Source organism: Equus przewalskii, unplaced genomic scaffold, assembly GCF_037783145.1.
Source record: "Equus przewalskii isolate Varuska unplaced genomic scaffold, EquPr2 ChrUn-12, whole genome shotgun sequence".
Lineage (NCBI taxonomy): Eukaryota > Metazoa > Chordata > Mammalia > Perissodactyla > Equidae > Equus > Equus przewalskii.
This window is the reverse complement of record NW_027228749.1, coordinates 699,331-719,145: the sequence shown is the minus strand read 5'-3', so window position 1 is coordinate 719,145 and position 19,815 is coordinate 699,331. Positions and strand designations below refer to the sequence as shown.

The following is a 19,815-nucleotide window of genomic DNA, read 5'->3' as shown; positions in this document are numbered from 1 at the left end:
ATAGAATAGAAATAGTAATAGCATAGAAATAGTATACTAGAATAGAAATAGTAAGGGTAAATATTATTTCAGATATGTACTCACAGGATGCAAAATGTATTTCTTAGTATGGATCACAATCAAAGTTTGAAAGCTGCTGACTTATGAGGCAATTTGTGATCAAAAAGAAATGAAAAAGATTCCTTCCGTCACTCCCCTTTAGACAGAAAAAACAACGACACCCAGCACCATCCTGCCTCCTGTTTTATTTTCCATAGAGATGTCTTCCATCCACACCTCCGCTGGTCTCATCCATGCTGATTCTAGGCTTCAGGTTCTCAGGTCTGGGGTCCATAATGTCAGGTGAAGCCCTACCCATACCACCCCTAGTAGCCAACCGCCCACCCACCACAGCCTGATGGAGCCTCTGGCAACAAGGAATGCTCTTGTTCCCTGAAAGAAGAAATTCAAGGATGAAATGCACACACTTCCATATCATCAGTCTCCTCCCACCTATGCCATGATGCTAAAGGGGATCCTTATCTGCCTGCATTGGAGAAGATGACTACCAGCATAGGGGCAGGGAGAAGAATGGGGATGACTACTCTTTGAATGAGTGGTGTGGAAGTGAAAGAGAGATTCTGGAATTTGAAGAGTCCCACTCTAAGAAACAACTTTGCACCACCATCCCACCATCACTCATCTTTCACTCGTATCTCCCTACCTCAGACCTTAGGAGAGTCACTCTGTTCCTCTTTTCAGCCTCCATCCCATAAGTCAGCCCTCTTCAGTCTACCTGCTCACTGATTCCTGACTCCACCCAGTGATTGCCCATATTATGTCTCTCAGTTGACCTCACTTCAAATGCTCTATGTCCCACAGGACTCCCTAGTGTCAGCCACTATATGGGACAAAAGGAGACTCCAGTTCCCATCCTAAGTCTCCTTTCCTAAGTCCTTTCTCCCAAGTTCCTTCCCTCATCCCTCAACTCACAACAGAGAAATCCTGAATCCCTCAGGGCACAGGCTGCCTCAGTCCTCCTGCATGCTGAGGATTCGCAGTAGGATATGGTACACATCTTGTTCCATGTAGCCCTGTTGGTGGCAGGAAAGAAAGAAAAGGAGATGAAGATCATAAAATGGGGAGAGACAGGCAGGGGAGAGGTTCTTTGGTATAGTGGAATGCTATTGATTAACTTTGTGCCCTCACTTACAGTATTTAACTTCTCCATGGCTGTTTCCTAATCTTTACAAGGCAGATAACGATGTCTACTTTTCAGGATTGCTGTGAGAGTTACAACTATGAATATGAAGCAAAGCACCTGGTGCACAATGTGCTTGATTCTTTGTAGTTATTATTATTCCTAATAAAGGAGCAAGCCACCCACCTCTTCTTCCTTGGTGAGGGATAATTTGGTTCAGGAGGAAACTGAGAAAGGACATAAGGGACAGGAAAAGGCCTTACAGTGGATCAGGGAATTGAAAAGGAGGGACACTCTCCCTCCTCACATTTGTGCACAACTTCTCTCAATCCACCTAATGAGATCCAAAGACCTGGCACCAGAGCATCTGAAGTCCAGATTTCTGAGAAATGACAAGTTATCTGCAGGAAGAGAAGGGACCCCAAATGCAATACCCGCTGCCCAGCTCTCTGTCTCTACCTGCCCCCATGCTCACCTGAGCAGCATTCAGCAGATGATTCCTGTAGGTGGAGATGATCTCTTCGTGGTTCTTCTGGGACTCCTGGGAGTGAGCATCAATGGGAGGTTATGTGCCCACCTTCCCACACTCACCCTGATACCCCAAGCATGAGGAGCAATAAAATGAAGTGGTCAGCTGTGCCAGGTAAGCTTGCTTGCCCATCACTGGCCATCGTTTGGCCTGGCCAAGTCCCTGCAGTTCCCAGACTCTCTCTGACATATACATCACTTCCACTGTCCACTCTCTTCTCTAGCAGCATCCATTTCCCTGAGGGCCAAAACATACCTGCAGCTGCTGGGCAAGGCGAGCATTTTCTCCCCGAACTGCTAGGACCTCCTCTGAAAGCTGCTCCAGCTTCTTCAACAATTCCTTGATCTGAGGCCAAAAGGAAAGAAAGGGAAGCAATGAGGCCCAAGTCATTTCCCACTCCAATACCACCCAGGGTCAAGGTCAGTTTCCTATTGTTGGATATTTAATATGTGCCAGATACTTTTATACACATTGTCTTATTTAATACTCAAAACAGTTCTTCTTCTGTTCTGAGAAAAACAATACTTCTCTAAGGGAAATATTATTCACATTTTGTAGATACGGAACCTGAGTTAAGTAATTTGTCAAAATCATACAGCTAGTAAGTGATGAAATCATGATTTGAACCAACATCTCTTTGCATTCATGGTCCATGCTCTTAATTCTATACTGGATTCTGACCTCCTTCTTGTTTTTTTCTTCCCAAAGCCACAGTACATAGTTTATATCCCTAGTTGTAAGTCGTCCTAGTTCTTCCATGTAGGATGCCACCACAGCATGGCGTAGGTCTGTACCCAGGATCAGAACCGGCGAATCCCGGGCTGCCGAAGCGGTGTGCACAAACTTAACCACTACGCAACAGGGCTGGCCCCCTGACCCACTTCTGACTGCTGACCACTGAGGGAAATGGAGGTGAGTTTTTGTGGTTTGCGAGGCTGAGGCACAAATGTGGTTAATGATAACCAGCAGTAATAGGAATGGTGGTAATAGGAATAATAAAAATAGCTACCTTTTATTGAGTACTTAGCATTTGCCAAAATTGTTCTGAATATTTGAAATATAATATCTTATTTAATGTAGACCTCACCACAATCGTTTTATTATTCCCATTTTATAGATGAGAAAACTGAGGCTTAGAGATTTAGAGGCTCTAAGATAACTCGCCCACGATCAATCAGTAAGTTTTGAAACTGAAATCAAATCCAGACAATTTCAGTCCAGAGTCCACTACACTATTTTCTTTTGCCATTTGTCTACTTTCGTCTTCTTTTTCAACACCAACACAAAATTCCTCCTTTCTTTATTAGCTCCACCTCACACTGATTCCTATTCTAACATTTTCTATTTTTATGCACTCTATATTATGTAAAGTGTATACTCTCCATATTTTTTAATCATTCTTAATTTGATCATGTTACAAATTTTAATAAGAAGTCTGAATTCATTCATTTCTTTTTTTTTTTAAAGATTTTATTTTTCCTTTTTCTCCCTAAAGCTTCCCAGTTCATAGTTGTATATTTTTAGTTGTGGGTCCTTCTAGTTGTGGCATGTGGGACTCCGCCTCAGCATGGCCTGATGAGCTGTGCCATGTCCACGCCCAGGATTCGAACCAGGGAAATGCTGGGCCGCTGAAGCAGAGCGCACGAACTTAACCACTCAGCCACGGGGCTGGCCCCCTAAATTCATTCATTTCATAGGTAGTTCTAGAATTACTAAATTTATTTGTAAGTTGACTTTTCAGAATTCATAAAATCCTTCTGCTAGAAACAGGTAGACTTACACTCACTTATTAGGAAGCAATCATTAGGAAACTAAGCTATCTCACAGTGGTTTTCAAACTTTTTTTCTTTGCATTGGAGCCCCCTTTGTCAATGGAAATCTTGTAGAACCTACTCTGATCGACGTGGGAGGGGAAGAAGGGGCTATAGTCTACTTTTCTTAACTCATCAGCCCCTGAGTCACCCCCTCAGAACTCTAGCAAAACCACAGCAACCCACCATATTATCAGACCTCTCCCCAGGCTAATACACTGTTTTAAGTCAAAATGCTAATAAACCGGGGCTGGCCCCGTGGCCAAGTGGTTAAGTTTGCACGCTCCCCTGCTGCAGCGGCGGCCCAGGGTTTCTCCGGTTTGGATCCTGGGCGCCGACATGGCACCACTCATCAGGCCACATTGAGGTGGTATCCCACATGCCACAACTAGAAGGACCTGCAACTAAGATATACAACTATGTACCGGGGGGATATGGGGAGATAAAGCAAAAAAAAAGATGCCAATAAATCATAGTACTCCACTGGTGGTAACCCTGACCACACTGCTTCTGAACCCCGAGTCCCAAATTTTAATAGGTAAACGCCCTTCTCTCTTCTGTTTATATCTTACCTCACCTCCTATCTCAACCCTAAACCCCCTCAGACCCAGGAGAGCATAGTGTGGTCCTTACAAATGATTGGCATTGTGTTTGGGGTATCAATCTGACTAACCAAAGGTAGATTCAGATTAGCAAACCCTAAAACACACAGAAATCTTCCCCATGCTCCCCACAGCCGTCTCGCCTGTTCACCTTGGCCTCCTTGTCCTGGCAAGCCCCAATGAGATGCTCCATCTTCTCTTTCAGCAGCTCCGCTGTTTTCTCAAACTGATCTGAGCGCCCGCGCATCTCACTGGCCTGTCGCTCCTGCTCAGCAGCCCGTGCAGCCAGGTCTCCACTCTTGCGGCGCTCCTCCGCCACAGCCTGCCGAAGCCGACCCATTTCCCTGCACGCTGTGTTATACTTTTCTAGCAGAGCCTTTAGCTCCTGACCCCAAGCCTGGGCCTGGGCCACTAGTGAGCCCCGAGTTTTCTCATGCTGCCGCAAGCTGGCTGCCTCCCGGGCCCTCAGCTCAGCCACTTCCTCTGTGGCTTGGTAAAGCAGCTGCTTCAGCTTCCCGATCTCCTGGCTCTTCCCACTCATTGTGGCCTGAACAGCCCGCAGCTCTTCCTCCAGCTTCCCCAAGTCTTGCTCCAGCGCAGCCACTTGGGGGGATGCTGGGTCCTTTGAGGAGGAGCCTGGCTCTGCACGTGTGGCAGAGGACCCCCGCAGCTGCTGATTTTCCTCCTCCAACCTAGCCAGCACCTGCTGTGCCTCACAGTGCCTGTCCACCAGGGTGCTGATGCAGGCCTGCAGCTCCTCCAAGGGCTCAGCCACTGTGCCTCGTGCGCTCCCCTTGCCCACTAGATCTGGGGGAAGGCAGTCCCACAGCCCTTGGAGGCCACTGCTCTGGGAGGCCAGGCGTTTCCGCAACTTTTCCGTGGCCTCCTTCTCCATTGCCAGTTCATCTGTCAGCAGCCCCACACTCCGCCTCAACTGCTGTAGCTGGACCTGTGCCTCTGGTTTGGGCACGAACTCCCGCTGCAGCCGCTGGCTCAGTGACTGCAGCTCCCTCTGCAACCGCTGCCGCTCCTGCCCCAGCTCTCCCAATTCCTCCAGCAAGTTACTGTTGCTCAGTCTCAGTGCTGATACCTCCTTCTCCAGCTGTCCCTTTGCCAGGCCTCCTCCAGGCATCTGTTCCCCTCCAGGCACCCATAGAGGCTGTCCCTGGGCCCCAAGAACCCTTTTCTCCCTTCCTTCATCCTCTTTGGCGATGGTCCCTAGGCCTGCCTTTGGGGCTCCCTTTCTGGGCTCCTGGGCAGGGGCCTCAGGTTTCATCTGTAGTCCTGCCTTTGCCCAATCCAGCCTCACCAGCACCCGCTCCAGCCTGGCTTCCATCTTCTCCCAGGCAGCTGCTGCAGCCTCAGCCCGGGGTGTCCCCAGAGCTCCCTCCAAGACGGGTCTTGACAAAGCCCCCCGGGCAGCATCCTTTTCTCGCCACACTGCAGCCAGCTCCTCCCTTAGTTGTAGCAGGAGCTGGTTCATGGCTGCTGTGCCCACTGGTTCAGCCTCTGTGCCTATTGGTTCAGCCCTTGGGGTCTGGGGCCTCTCCTTCCGGTCAGCATGCTGCTGGTCAGTATGATCAGGGCCAAGGGACTGTCCACCATTGGTGGTAAGTTGCTGTCCTGTGGTTTTCCCAATGGTATCAGACCTTGGGCTCTGGGGTGGCCCCTGTTCTTCTGTTTGGGACTTCACATGGGCTTCATACTGGATCTCCCCTGGGGCTGAATCCTCTGCCTTCTTGGAGGCTAATACTGGGTTTGCTGTGGCTGCAGCTGTTGCTCGCTGCTGCTTCTTTAGCTCTTGTATGTGCTTAGCCAGCAGGTCCAGGGGACAACCCTGCTCCATGCCATCTCCTCCAGGCCGGAGACTAGTGCCCTGCTCTCCTGGAGCTCCAGGCTCTTGGGATAGAAGGAACCCCAGCTCCTGCACCTGCTCTCGAATCTGGTTCTCCAGGCCCAAGTAAGCTGCAGCTTGAGCTTTACACTCTTCTGTCTTTCGTATCAGCTTCTGCTCCAACTGAGAAACTTTCCTTTGCTCCTCTTCATACTTCCACCTCCACTCATCTGAGCATGGGTCTTCTTCATCCTCCTCTTCTTCCTGCTCCTCCTCAGCCTCCGCTCTCCATGGGCTCTTTGGTGGAGAACCCACCTGAGGCTCAGATGGAAAGGCCTATGTGGATAAAGGAACAGGGAAGTAAAGCCAGGCCGCTAACCTAGCCCCAGAAGGGCCTTTCTTCTCTTAGGCTGTCTCAGTGCCCCAAGGTTCACAACCTGATGTCCCAGTGGGATAGCCTGGGGTGGGACAGAAGCAAAAAGGGGAGGCAGGCACTTAGGGTCTTACCTGAGATGCAAGATCTGGATGTTGAACTAGTCCCTGACCTATGTGAAAAGACATGGGGGAAATGAGAGAGGAGACAAGTCCCATGTACTTCTAGCCCACACTCTGTTTTCAAACTTTCTCTGAGAGGAGTGGCCCCTCAGTGTAATAACGCTTATTACACACTTCCTGGTGCTGGGAGCCCCCCTGTTCAACGGGTCCCTAACTCTCCAGCAGTCTTGGTTCTCTATCCCAGAGGTGTGACAGCTCATTCATTTTGTTCACTCACTCATGTATTATACATGCCATGCACTGTTACAGGCACGAGGACCTCAATGGTGAGCAAAACAGAAATGGCTTGTCCTCTCAGGGGTTTACAGACTAGTAGGGAAGAGTGAGGATTGGCCAGCAAATCACACAAATAGATGTACAATTACAACTCGTAAATGCTAGCAATAGTACTAGCCAGAGTTCCCCTCAGTGAGAGACAAAGCTGCATTAAGGAATTTCATGACCATGCTTTTGGGAATTTGGATTCATCTCATAGTAGCAGCAATAAATAAGTGAGCTCTCAATTAAAGTGACAATTATTTGTCAGAGGGATTACTTCCCTGGGAATGAATGGGATTCTAAGAAGTCTCTTTGGTTCTAAGGCTATTGAGGAGAATCTTGAAGTTACAAAAGGGAATCAGCTTTACCTCCCTGCCGCCGCCGGTTCAGGGCCTGCCGCAGCAGCCTCCACAGCACCTTGTCTTGTGTGCGTAGAGCATAATGCAGAGCATCATGCCCCATGCTGTCCACCGCCCCTGCATCCGCTCCATGGCTCAGGAGCAGTTCAGCCACCTCAGCGCTGCCTTTCTCACAGGCCAGGATCAGAGCCGATCTGTGGGTTGGGACAAACCTGAGCATAGGCTTTCCCCATGGAATCCAGGAGACCTGGTTCCAGAAATTCCATCACCAGGTCAGTTCCCACTCAGTGTGGTCAGGAGAACCACAGACCAACACCAGCCAATTACAAAGCATTAGACCACGCCAGAACTTTTCAAATGTCATTCCTTGGAGCTGCAGCATCAGAAAGCAGGGGGCCAATTGGAAGGGCTCCATTTTCATCTGCTTTATATATTGAGGTTCTGTATAAATTCTTTCTTGGAAAAAAGGATTCCATTGCTTATAAGATAGCTTGAAAACCATAAAATTAAACTAATGGGTTCAGAGGTGCTGATTCTAATTCTGGAGTCATCTATGCTAGGAAGATGGTGGTGGCGGCAGCTGAATAGGAAACTATAAGGAAAGTTTTCTCAACTCCCCAAGAGGAAAATAGTGAAGCAGCAGGCAGAGCTCTTCTAAACCACCACTTGGAAGGAAAGAGGTTCCCAAGAAAACAGAGACCAACCTGCCTTTTTCCGCAATACACACACACACACACACTTTGCCCAGTAGCTCATTTCTAGATTGGTCAGGATCTGGATTTGGGGTGGGAAGATGAGGAAGGCTCACTTGTCATCCTTGTCCGTGACATTAACTCTGGCGCCTCTCTGTAGTAGCTGTGAGCAGATAGCTGTGTGACCACCCAGTGATGCAATCATCAGGGGTGTACGTCCATCCTGCACAGATTGTGGAAGGGGGGTTCATGAGGAGCTGGGGGAACCAGGGGGTTGACACAATCCTACCAACTCCAGAAAAAAACCCAGGTCCTGGGGCTAGATGCTCCTTTTCAGAGGGTTAGAAGCTCTCCAGAAGATAAAGACTTAACCTCTCTGTGAGGAAGAAGAGGAGGAGCAGGGGAAAAGGGAAGAGGAGGTGGTGCTGCACAATCAAGCTCAGAGAGAGCAGCAGCCTCCCTGTGTATGGCGCTGCCCAGCTGACGCTCACCTTATCCAGGACGTCCAGAAAGGCTTCGTGGTCACACAACAGGAGCACACTTGAGGCACAGCCAGAGGAGGCTGGGGAGGGTTAAGGGATGATTGGGTTAAGGGGCAGCAAGAAGGCTATCTAGGCAGACAATGACCCAACATCCCCTCCAACCATTTTAGCAGTCAGCCCTGGCCTGCCTTTCCCACCACATGTTATCCTCCCCTCCCTTCCCACCCTATGGTCCCTGCAGCCCTGTTTCCCACCAGTCCCCTGGTACATGCCTGCCCAGTGCAACGGACTACGATTTTCTGCATCCACAGCATCTTCATTGGCACCATGCTACAAACAGCAACGAAGGGAAGTAGCATGGACATGGCGTTAACATCCTCATCCCTACCCCACGTTGGGTCACCAACTTCCATAGTACCACGGGGAGTGGCAGGAGGATCATGACTCTGGCCAACTACTAGACAAGCCCAATCCATTCCTTGCAGATGACAGGTAGCCTTGAATTTCAGCCCTGGTTCTTAAAACTAGGGCCTAAGAAAAATCAGATTATAGGTAAGTACACAGTTTCAGGAAAATGACACCTGAGTCCATGACTGATACTTTAGGATCATACTGTAATTGGGAAACTTGGAAATGGCCGGGAAGAACAAAAGCAGAACAGCCATCTGCCCAATGGCCTGTTAAACTGTACGTTTTGTACTTTTGGAGACTTATTTATAAGTTGTCCACATATCATTTCGCATGTATATTTCTCTTTGTGCTCCTAGGCTACAAACTCCTCGAAAACAGACAGTACGATTTTGGTTTAATTTGAACAGGACTTCCCTCTTTCCACCTGCCCATCATCCCAGCAGTTAAGTCTCCACAGTGGCGCTGCCAATCGCAGAGCTCAACATATGCAGATTGACTGACTGTCAGTCAGTCCTTGGCAACGCTGCTTTATGACCTGCCCTCAAGGGCAGCATTAAGCATAGTGCCTCACACAGTAGGTGTTAAATAAATGTTTGTGAATTAATGAATAAATGATTACCAGTTCTTTTATTGGGGATGAGTAGGGTATATTTGACCAAATATTATTTGTGACTACAAGATAAAGTTAGAATACTCTGGGTCCACTGAGTCCCTTTGCAGGAGTAGTAACAAGAGGCTGCTCTTACCTGCAGCAGGACCTTGACACACTGTGGCTGGCAGGAGATGGTGGCCAAGTGCAGGGCGGTGCTTCCTGGAAAGAGAAAGGAGGGTAGGGAGGGTGGGTGGCCCCATGAATGCCAATGACTCACAGGGAGGGAGGGCAAGAGATGCACAGATAATCAGAGGGAGATTACAGAGAGAAGTTCTCAGCCACACGGAGCCAGAAATTCCTGTTCCCCAAGTGCCTGGTACCTGTGGTAGAGGTGGGAGTGGGGGTGAGGTATGTAGAGAGGGGAACCCCTGGAAGGATACTGGTCAGAACTTATGAGGAGAGAAGCAGGGGCTATAGTTGGGGTGTCTAGCAGGGCCTAGCACTGACCCTTACTGCTGTTGTGAAGAGAAAAGCAAGCAGCATGGCCCAGTGCTCAGACTTACCATCCTCATTCTTGCTGTTGATGTCAGCCCCATTTGCAAGCAGTATAGTCAGACATTCCGTCAAGCCTTTGGATGCTGCCAGATGAAACCTGCCATAATCAAAGCCGAGAGGCAGAAGGATGAAGGGACCAGGGAATGAGGAGTAGGGGGCTCTTAATAAGCACTACAAGCTATGCTCCCTCACCCCAAAGTCAATCCTAAAAGCAGAGGGGGAAGCTCCCCTAGTCTGACTTTCTGAGAAAGAGAAGGCTATATGGCCTACTGTCATAAAGTCAGAGGAAACTGTAAGCAAAAATGGAAATAAGAGGTGCAGGTCTCGAGCAATCTCAGATTTTGCAGGGATGTCCAGGGAACACATAATTACCTGTTGCTTTGAGACAGGACCCTTAGCAAACTGGAAGGGTCACAGAAAGAGTCAGCCAGAGCAGAGCAGAGGGCTGGGCATTTGAAGGTGGACTTAGGCAGAAACAATGAATAATATCCCCCTTCTCCTTGTCACTCCTTCTAGCCATGTGACTCTCATGGCTACCACTTCATTCCTGATTTCCTAAGCATACACACTGTCCTACTTGTGCAATGAATAAATACTCTATTTTGTGTATGTATCAGTTTTCTGTTTGTTTCATAGGCTTTATGTCCTTTTTAGTCAGTGTTGTCAATCTGGGTTTTGAGGTGGATGTAGCTCAGGGACAATATCTTCTTCCCTCACCTTGTACAGCACTTGATACATAGCAAAGATTTATCAAAAGCCTTGCTAATTAAGACAAAAAGGGCTCTGAAGTTGTAGGCATTCCCTGGTCCTACATCATATTGGGGTTTGGGGCTTTCAAAGGGAACCACATACCAAGGGTGGGCTCAGGAGGACTGACTTACGGGGACTGGCCGTTTGAGTCTAACTTGGTGGGTCGGGCCGACTTCCTGGAGGCCAGGGCAGCCACGCGTCCCACGTCCCCCCGCTGCACTGCCTCCAGCAGCTTCTGATCACGGCGGTTCCATCTCTCCACCTGGTCCAGAGCCACATATGGTATGAATATAGGGGATGGGGGTGGTGTGGAGAAAGAAAAGGGGGAGATGGTTAGGATGCCAAGCAAATGAAAAGAAACATCTCTGTGGTCCTTTCAGTGTTTCACAAGTCACTCAACCTAGATCATTTAGACCTTCTTAGGTGGGTCGGTTAAATAGTCACCAACTCTTATGCCACCAAGAACTACTGCTGGTTATTGCCAGCCCTAGACCAAAAGGTGCTTGGACTACTGAATTAAAAGTCATTTTTGGGGCTGGCCCCGTGGCCGAGTGGTTAAGTCTGTGCACTCCGCTGCAGGCGGCCCAGTGTTTCGTTGGTTCGAATCCTGGGCACGGACATGGCACTGCTCATCAAACCACGCTGAGGCAGCGTCCCACATGCTACAACTAGAAGGACCCACAACGAAGAATATACAACTATGTACTGGGGGGCTTTGGGGAGAAAAAGGAAAAAATAAAATATTTTTTAAAAAAAAAAGTCATTTTTGAGGGGCCAACCTGGTGGCACAGTGGTTAAGTGCGCACATTCCGCTTCGGCAGCCTGGGGTTCGCTGGTTCGGATCCTGGGTGCGGACATGGCACTGCTTGGCACGCCATGCTGTGGTAGGCATCCCACATATAAAGTAGAGGCAGATGGGCGCATCTGTTAGCTCAGGGCCAGTCTTCCTCAGCAAAAAGAGGAGGATTGGCAGCAGTTAGCTCAGGGCTAATCTTCCTCAAAAAAAAAAAAATCATTTTTGAGTACTGAATGCATAGTATTTCAAATGTCTTCTTATCATCATCATGATTATTGTTAGGTGTACCACCTCAGAGCAATCCTAGCCAGGACTCCTTTCCCTTTTGCTCTCTAGGTCTTGCTGCAGCAAACTGAACCAAACCGACCACTCCTGATTGGGTTCACATGGCCTTTCACTTCCTTTTTGTCTTCAGATATTTGAGATATCAAGGCAACTAGCTTCAAGTCACAGCCAGGAGTCCAAATACCTAGCCATACCATCTCTACCCATTGGCTTCGGGCCCCAAAACTGGGAGGAGAAGCACCATCTCTGTTTCTCCTTCTCATATCTAGGCCCTTTAGCTAGTCACTCTGCCCTTTCCATGGCAAAAACAACCAAAAGACAAAGATAGGTCTCTAGCTAGGCTTGAGGAGGCAACAAGAGGTAGCTCCCCTCCCCAACCCTCCACTCCCTCCTCATTTTCCTAGCAGTGAGCAGCTGTCCCAGACAACAGCCACACCTGGGCATGCATTGTTCTATCATTCCAGCTTGACTTTTTCGGGTTGTAGGGTAATTATAATAATTGAAGTATCACAGGGCGTGAAGGAGAGAGCTGGGTAAAAATACCCAGGGCTGAAAGCACAAAAAGCCTGGTTTGATCCAGAGAGGCGAAAGGAAAGGAAGAAGGGATGCAAAAATCTGTGGTATGGTGAAAAGAGCCCTAGGTGAATATTTTTGTCAGCAGGCCTGAGTTCAGGGTCTAGTTCAATGACTTTCTCATCTCTGTGACCTAGAGTAAGCCATTGAACACTTCTAACCTGGTTCCTCATCTATAAAATGTGGGAAATAATAACTACCTCATCGTGTTGTGAGTACTAAATGAGCTAACCTATATAAAATCTCTTTGTAAACTGTAAAGAGCCCTACAAATGTATGCCATCCTTATAACAAAACAGGAAGTGATGAGGGATTGGTGGTAGCATATGGCATTTTATGAGGTGTAATCTCAACAAGAGGCTGTGGGAGGAGGTGGAAAAAAATAGAGTCTATGGAAGCCAAATAACTCATTTTCAAATACTGTTTACATAGGGCAAATTAGTCATCAAAAACAGGAAAGATTTTAAATACTCAAACCATAAAATTATCTAGGATAGATGGATTCTGAGGGATTCTGAGGTAATACTCCTGTTCGGCACTTGTAATTCCTCAGTGTCCTTTCAAGTGCCATTTCAACAGCCTCTCAACATCCCTGGAAAGTAGTTAGGGCTAATATTATTTTATCTATTTGACAGAAGAAGAAACTGAAGCACACTGAGGTTAGATAACTGTCCAGGGTCACACCACAAAACAGTGGTAAAATTGAGAGTAGATCCCAGGCCACCTGATGCCCAATCCACTTCTCACCACCAGACCACACTACTACAGAGCTAGGGAAGAACATTTACTTATTTTCAAATAAACAGTCTAAGACTGCCTCCAGGGCAAAACCACCCACCCTCAGATGCTGCTCCTTATGTGAAGAAGAGTCTCCAAACAGGTTAGTTCTCAAAGGACAAAATAAGCAAAACGACTGCTCCACACACCAACAGACTCTGATGTGTGAGAACACATTACCCCATGTCCCTTGGGGGCCAGGTCACTCTCAGAAAAAGCAGAGAGCTAGTGCTACACCTCCACACAGGACACTGTCATCAGCCAACCTCAACCTGAAGTTCTCTGTTTAAAAGCCTGATTCTAACACTTTCTATCCTTGTGAATTTAGGCATGTAACTTCTCTGAACTTCAGTTTCCGAATGATATAACACCATTTAAAGAAGTTAGCACTATGTCTGTCACAGAGTAGGTGCAATAAATGTTAGCTCCAATCTCCACCTTCCTAGCCTTGCTGGGCATATTTTGGATGTTCCAGGGCTCAGAAGTCTCCATCTGGGGGAGTGGGAGGAAGAGATCTTGCTCATATCAGCCAAAGCATAACAGCCAAGCTGTATACATGGTAAAAGTGCTTCTTAACGATATAGATACTTTTCTTTCCAGCTAAATAGTTCTAAATCCACCCAATTTACCTATCTTGTTTAGATACTAAGAAGAGTTTAGAACAGGTGGAAATTTTTCATGGCCAAACCTCTGCAGAGCTAGGGTGAAGGAGGACAGAGGGATGCTTCCAAATTCCAAGTCCAGTCCATTGCTCGCCCCAGCACCTTGGAAAAGAGGCAATGGATTACCATCACAGCCTCAAAGGAGCAATCGCCAAATTAATCAGCAGACTCAAAAACAAGGGTTAGCTTTGTATTTCTGTAGCCAAGATTAGGGGGCCTTTGTAGAAGTAACTGCAGCCTCTCCTTATCTCTAGCTGTCTGCCTATAAGCATCCTATCAAGACGGAACATACCAACAGGAGAGAGAGAAAGAGTGACTAGCTGTAGGAGAGGGGAGTGGAAACAGAAAGGCTGCCCTGGAGGAACAGGGAGCTGACTCTCAATTTTTATTTATTTATTTATTTGTTTTTTTGAGGAAGATTAGCCCTGAGCTAACTGCTGCCAATCCTCCTCTTTTTTGCTGAAGAAGACTGGCCCTGAGCTAACATTTGTGCCGGTCTTCCTCTACTTTATACATGGGACGCCTACCACAGCATGACTTGCCAAGCGGTGCCATGTCCACACCCGGGATCTGGACCGGCAAACCCCAGACCGCCAAAGCAGAACATGTGCACTTAACCGCTGCGCCACCAGGCCGGCCCTGCCTCTCAAGTTTTTTTAATGTCAGTTGTTTAAAGCTATTTTCTGGTCAACTTCTTACATAGGCAGAGTAAGCTAATATGTAAGACACCCTCAAAGGCATCTTCTACTTGACTAAAATAAAATGAGATTATAGGAGCTGAGTTTTTATTTGTTTGTTTGTTGAACTTCCTATATTCTGATAACTTAGATTAATTTTTAAATGATCACTGATCTTTCAGCCCTTATTTCAATCTGAGGGTGCAGGGCTCTGGCCCTGGACCCAGGTTTGGGAGTAGGATTGGGCAGGGGCAGTCTTCTGGCATGACTGAGAAGCCAGGCTTTGGGAATGGCCAGGAAGATTGTCACATTATTTCTCTGACAAGTGAGTCCAGAATGGTCAGCCACCCAGGAGTGGAGGAATTTACCCTGAGAAGTTTGGAAAAGTTTCATGAGGAAATAATTTGCAGCTGAAACTGGTCTATATTCAAGCTTTTTATGATCCCGTCCTGACTGAGGAAACAGTTTTCTGCCTAGCTAGACAGTTCTAAATGCACCCAGTTTACCTATAATCTTGTTATACTACGAAGAGTTTAGAATGGGTGGAAATTCTTCATGGCCAAATCTCTGTAGAGCTGGGGTGAAGAAGGGCAGAGGGATGCTTTCAAATTCCAACATTCAGCCCATTGCTCACCCCAGCATTTGGAAAGGCAAGCGGTGACCAAGGATCGGAGAATCAGGAAGAATGAAATAGTTTCCCCATTCCTAAGGAGCAGGCAGACTCCACAAACCTGAAAGGGAAGGGCAATGTGGAGGACTTTCGGTAACTAGGGAAGAGTCCATGTGAATAACAAAATCATTATGTGTTAAGACAGAATGTGGGTAGCCCCAGTTTCTGTTACCTATAGTAGTCATTCAGTAAATGCCTTTTGATTGGTTGATCAAGGTGTGGAAACTAAGTAGAGAAGCAAATGTAAGTGGGACAAGGACAGGCTTCAACAGAGTTCTTATTCTTGCCTCATAGCTGGCTTCCAGGCTTCTGTGGCCTGCCCATGCAGAGTGAGCTGAGCATTTCTCATGTTTGCTTATAAATGGCACCACTAAGACAGGTCAGGCTAAGCAGTATTACTATAGGTAGTTGGCTATTACACTTCTAAATAAGCCATAATCCCACTCTCCACAGAGAATTTCATCCCCAGATAAGAGGTCTCCATGTAAGAGATGTTCAGAGAAGAAGAAGCTATACCTTCCCTGAGCCACCACCTTCTGTAATCTTCTTCCTTGTGTTTTGTTCTGGAAGAACACGGAGAGTAGAATGACTTCTACTGTGAACTCTCAGAGTGAATCTACTCTATTTTCTCCTCCTCTCACCATTACCCTTCCCCAATTCAGTCAAAGGAAGCAGAGTACAAGCCCTAAGCAACTAGGTGAGGGTTTAGAATGAAGGAAGATTCTGGGGAGAAGCAGGCGGAAGACCTTGACTGGCCCAAGAACCAGTCTGATGACCAGACACTGCAGTGAACTGGCCAGGGTGGATTCTGCAGGCAACTTACCCAGTTCCTTCGGGAGTAGCCAGGCAACTGTGCCTCCTCTGGCAGTGCCTGTCCGGCTGGCCAGACTGCAAGATTAACCCACAGGGAGCAGGCAGAAGGAGGTTGGGGCAAAACGGGGAAGAGTGGTATTGAACAACCACTGGGCAGAGAGGCAGAGGTTGAAGGGGAGAACAGGAGAAGACTGCAATTGTGAGAACACCACTTGGAAAGAGGTTTGGAATGATGTCTGAGAGCTTGTGGTAATGATTTGACAACGGGAGTGGAAGTGGCAAGAGGTGAGATGGGGCAAGGACAGAGAAGACTATATGAAGAAGGGTTAGGAGAAGGCATGGAGCTGGGAGTACTCGTTTGGCTGACAGAAAGCAGCAAAGATAGGGCCATATGGGAGGGCAGGGCTGTGAGGACAGGCAAGGCTGGAAAATGGGGCCCTCGGGCAGGACTTGGGAGATAGAACTGAGCTTGGGGCTGAGCAGGGGCTGGGGATAGGGCAGATGCTTGGAGGTGATTCAGTACCGGGAAAGAAAGCAGAAGTAGAGGACAGGACCTTGAGGAAGGGGCAGGGGCTATAGAAAACATATCAGAAGTTGGGGATGTAGATACTAGGAGGACAAGAAAAGGCGGAGAGAAAAGACCTTGAGGAGGGCAAAGGTTAGGAAGGCAAGTCAGAGGCTGGGGGACAGGGTCTTGAGGAAGGCGGGGCTGGCGGGCTGCATTGAGGGAACGGAGAAGCTGAAAAGACCCATAAAGAGAAAAGGCGAAGGTGCATGGAGATGGGACTCAGGACTTCTGTCACCACAGGGCTTGGACCCCAACCTCATGGCCATCCGCCCAAACATTTTGGCACCTACCGCCACCTGTGAGCTGGAGCAGGAGAAGATGCGCTGCATGGCCGGGGCCAGGGCCACGGGGGAACGGGGACGCGCGGAGAGCGGGGCCACAGGTTCCCAAACCTATCGGATTCGGCTGCGGCTGTGCGCGAGAGAGCTGTCAAAAGCAAAGCTGGACCCGCCCCGGGATCCGCCCCAGGAGCCGCCCCGCTCAATCAAAGACCAGAACCCGAGGACTGGCCTTAAAACTCCGCCCCTGACCCAGCTCCACTCCGCCGTTGCCGAGGCAAAAAGCCTGCAATCTTCGACTCAAACTTCGCCCTCTCAAACCGAATCCGCCCCCAGCTCCGACCTGCTCTATCGCCGAAGGGACCCGCGGGCTCGGGCTAAAACTCCTCCCCCGGTCCCGCCCCTCCCCACGGTTCCCGGCTGAGGCTCCGCCCTAAACCCCGCCTCAGCCCCGCCTCTCTGAGTGCTGCCGCAGGAGGCGGGCAGGTCCCGGCTTCTCCGAGCGTGCTCTGCTCTTAGCAACTGTTGCATTTAACCACTGGTGCCGGTGCTTTTATTATATCCAGAAACCTTTGGCCAACTTAGTTACCTCTGCTTTCTCCCCCGATTCCCCGGCCAAAAACCCAGGCACAAAAGAGGATTTGAAGAGAGCAGTTTGGAAACGGGAGGAGATTGTTGTGCTGAGCAGAGGACTGAGGGTGGATGATGCGTGACCCGCAGCAACCTGAGAAACAAAACCCGAGGGAAAGGGGATCAAGCTGAATATCCTAACCCACCTCTAAGTTAGAAAAGGGCAGAGGGGAAGAAAAGAATTTTTATTTGAAGCACTCTCCGCCTCTCCGCGAAAACCCGCACAAAACTGCCTTCACTATTTCCACTGCCCTTTAAATTCAGATTCTCGGCAATTCTTGCTTGAACAGTCGGTCGCAGCCAACCGTCTCTCCTTTCTCCTCCCTGCGGCCTGAACGAGCCCACTCAAATACATATGAAAGCCTACTGGATAAAGCTCAAAGTTCTTAACGTGGTTTACAAGGCTCATCAAAAGCTGCACCCTGCCTTCTCCAGTCCCCTCTCTCACCACTTTCAGAAACAGCCCAATGCTGAGGCTATTCTAGTCTACTACAGTTCCCTTCCTGGCTGGTGACTGATCCTCCCTGGAATGCCCTCTCTCACACTTGGTCGCCCCTCAACCCAAATTTTGTTTCTGTAAAGTTTTCCCTTACAACCCTCCCACCCCCATCGAGGAAAGTGTGCCTCTTGTGTGTGACACACTTCTAATACTTACTGCTATGTTGTATAGCAACCACCTCTTTGTATTTGCCATTATTTATTTACATGTTTGTTTCCTCTACTAGATGGGGCTCTTGGATGGTAGGAGTTGTATTTTATATTAACCCTATTGCCTGGCACATATGAGATACTTAATGTCTGATGAGTGAATGAGTGAAAGAAGGAAGGAAGGAACAAAGGAGCAACAATGAGAAGAAAGGAAGGAACTCTTGTGTCTGGGGAGGGCCTGTTGTTTCTACAGTTGCTTCTCAAACTGGTTCTGCTCCAAAGGAAGAGGTAACAGGCTTATTGAAGAACAGGTTGGGGTTAGAGAAAAGTCCCACACTGGAGCTGAAGGATAGAGAGGAGAGGGATCTCTAGGTGGAGAAAATTATTGAAAGTGCTCTTTTAATCATATGGATGAAGAATTAGATGAACCAGTCTTCAAGGAAATCCATCTCCCTTTTGGGACTCACTGGGGATAAAGAGGGGAGGTCTGTCAACATCACCATGGTCTCAGTCCCAGCCCCAGAAACAGTATGTGCCATAAAGGCTGATCAAGCTACAGCCTATATGAGTACACTGAGGGCCATCATGGACTCCTCCTGCCATAAAATAACTCACCAGCTTGCCAGAGAATGATTGTCCCTGTCTAATAGGCCAGGCAGGCCACCATTCTCAGGTTAGGCAACAGAGGCAGAGACATGGTCTCTAGAAGGCCATTGCTTAAGTGCCCATGTTCCTTGAGGGTACTAGCAGAACCCTGGGTGTCTAAAGAAATCCAATAGATTTGATTTCTACCATTAGAACCTTAAGTTAATTAGCTAATTATCACCTTAGTGGGCATGAGGGTTTATCTCAAAGGGGATGACGCACAGGATAAGATCTAGTAGGAGGAATCAATAGCACATAGAAGAAACAAATCTTCACGGTCTGTGAAGGGTCACCAGATCAGGAGTACCACCTAATGTTTCAATACCTTCATACCTTCTCACTTAGTCCTCACAACACATGGTAGCATAGATTACTTTATAGCAAAACATTTTTATAACAATAGTTACCATTTATTGAGTGCTTACTATATGCTCATTTTACTTGAATTATTTCATTTAGTCCTCACAACCCTAATAAGTTTATAGACAAGAAAGCCAAAATTAGAGAAGTTAAATCTGTCCAAGGTCAAACACATTTTAAGTGGTATAGCTTAGATTTAAACCCAAGTCTGTCTTCATTCTTTTTTTTTTTTTTTTTTTTTTGGAAGATTAGCCCTGAGCTAACTACTGCCAATCCTCTTCTTTTTTCTGAGGAAGGCTGGCCCTGAGCTAACATCCGTGCCCATCTTTTTCTACTTTATACGTGGGATGCCTACCACAGCACGGCATGCCATGTGGTTGCCATGTCCGCACCCGGGATCCAAACTGGTGAACCCCAGGCCGCTGAGAAGCAGAACATGCAAACTTAACTGCTGTGCCACCGGGCCGGCTCCTGTCTTCATTCTTAATCACTGTACTATGCAGCCTCTTATTGCTATCTGAGCCTCAGGGTAGTTTTAACTTACCCAAGGCCACATAGCTAATAAATGGCAGACCTGGGATTTCAATCTAGGCCTACATGCTTTCCAAACCTACACATTTTACACTCTATGGTCACTTAAGTAGGTGAGGATTGCAGGAGGCTAGAGCACATCTCCAGTGGGAGAGTCACAGAAAACATTTCAAATGCTTCTTAACTTTGCCTTCCAGGGACTCAACTGTACAAGGTTTCAAGTGAACCAAGAATCCACCTCTCACCATTCCTGAGCAGTCCATATCTTAGGGAACTCAAACAGAGCCAGAAG

The 19,815-nt window shown here is 48.0% G+C and overlaps 1 protein-coding gene and 1 long non-coding RNA gene across 10 annotated transcripts; one reads left to right on the top strand and one right to left on the bottom strand.

Moving 5' to 3' along the window:
- Positions 1–225: 225 nt before the first annotated feature.
- On the bottom strand, positions 226–17,127 carry ANKRD35 (ankyrin repeat domain 35). Of its 8 annotated transcripts, none has more exons than XM_070607560.1 (15): positions 16,722–17,096; positions 11,390–11,489; positions 10,742–10,872; positions 9,869–9,957; positions 9,460–9,524; positions 8,575–8,632; positions 8,312–8,382; positions 7,937–8,043; positions 7,138–7,322; positions 6,464–6,501; positions 4,274–6,292; positions 1,965–2,054; positions 1,656–1,721; positions 973–1,073; positions 226–432 (listed from the first exon to the last, which is right to left on the bottom strand). In XM_070607560.1, the coding sequence occupies exons 8-14, from the start codon at positions 8,023–8,025 to the stop codon at positions 1,011–1,013; spliced, it is 2,550 nt and encodes an 849-aa protein (XP_070463661.1). In that variant the 5' UTR covers positions 8,026–8,043; positions 8,312–8,382; positions 8,575–8,632; positions 9,460–9,524; positions 9,869–9,957; positions 10,742–10,872; positions 11,390–11,489; positions 16,722–17,096; the 3' UTR covers positions 226–432; positions 973–1,010. The 8 variants fall into 8 exon arrangements, with proteins under 8 accessions (XP_070463661.1, XP_070463663.1, XP_070463659.1 ...); XM_070607562.1 differs by having other exon boundaries at positions 10,738–10,872; positions 11,390–11,602; positions 16,722–16,846; XM_070607558.1 differs by having other exon boundaries at positions 11,390–11,602; positions 16,722–16,846.
- On the top strand, positions 426–9,325 carry LOC139081510 (uncharacterized). Of its 2 annotated transcripts, none has more exons than XR_011536659.1 (4): positions 426–1,823; positions 1,933–2,128; positions 2,418–2,621; positions 9,070–9,325. It is a non-coding gene; the product is annotated as an uncharacterized lncRNA (long non-coding RNA). The 2 variants fall into 2 exon arrangements; XR_011536658.1 differs by having other exon boundaries at positions 1,687–1,823; positions 2,473–2,621.
- Positions 17,128–19,815: the final 2,688 nt, after the last annotated feature.

What these genes read in the sequence shown, in the direction of transcription:
- ANKRD35 (XM_008528232.2), bottom strand. Translation starts at nt 16,760, where the DNA reads ATGCAGCGCATCTTCTCCTGCTCCAGCTCACAGGTGGCG. An exon ending in CAACAGCAAGAATGAGGATG is followed by an intron (nt 9,525 to 9,868) that starts GTAAGTCTGAGC and finishes TTCTCTTTCCAG; the next exon opens with GAAGCACCGCCCTGCACTTG. An exon ending in TTCTGGACGTCCTGGATAAG is followed by an intron (nt 8,044 to 8,311) that starts GTGAGCGTCAGC and finishes CAATCTGTGCAG; the next exon opens with GATGGACGTACACCCCTGAT.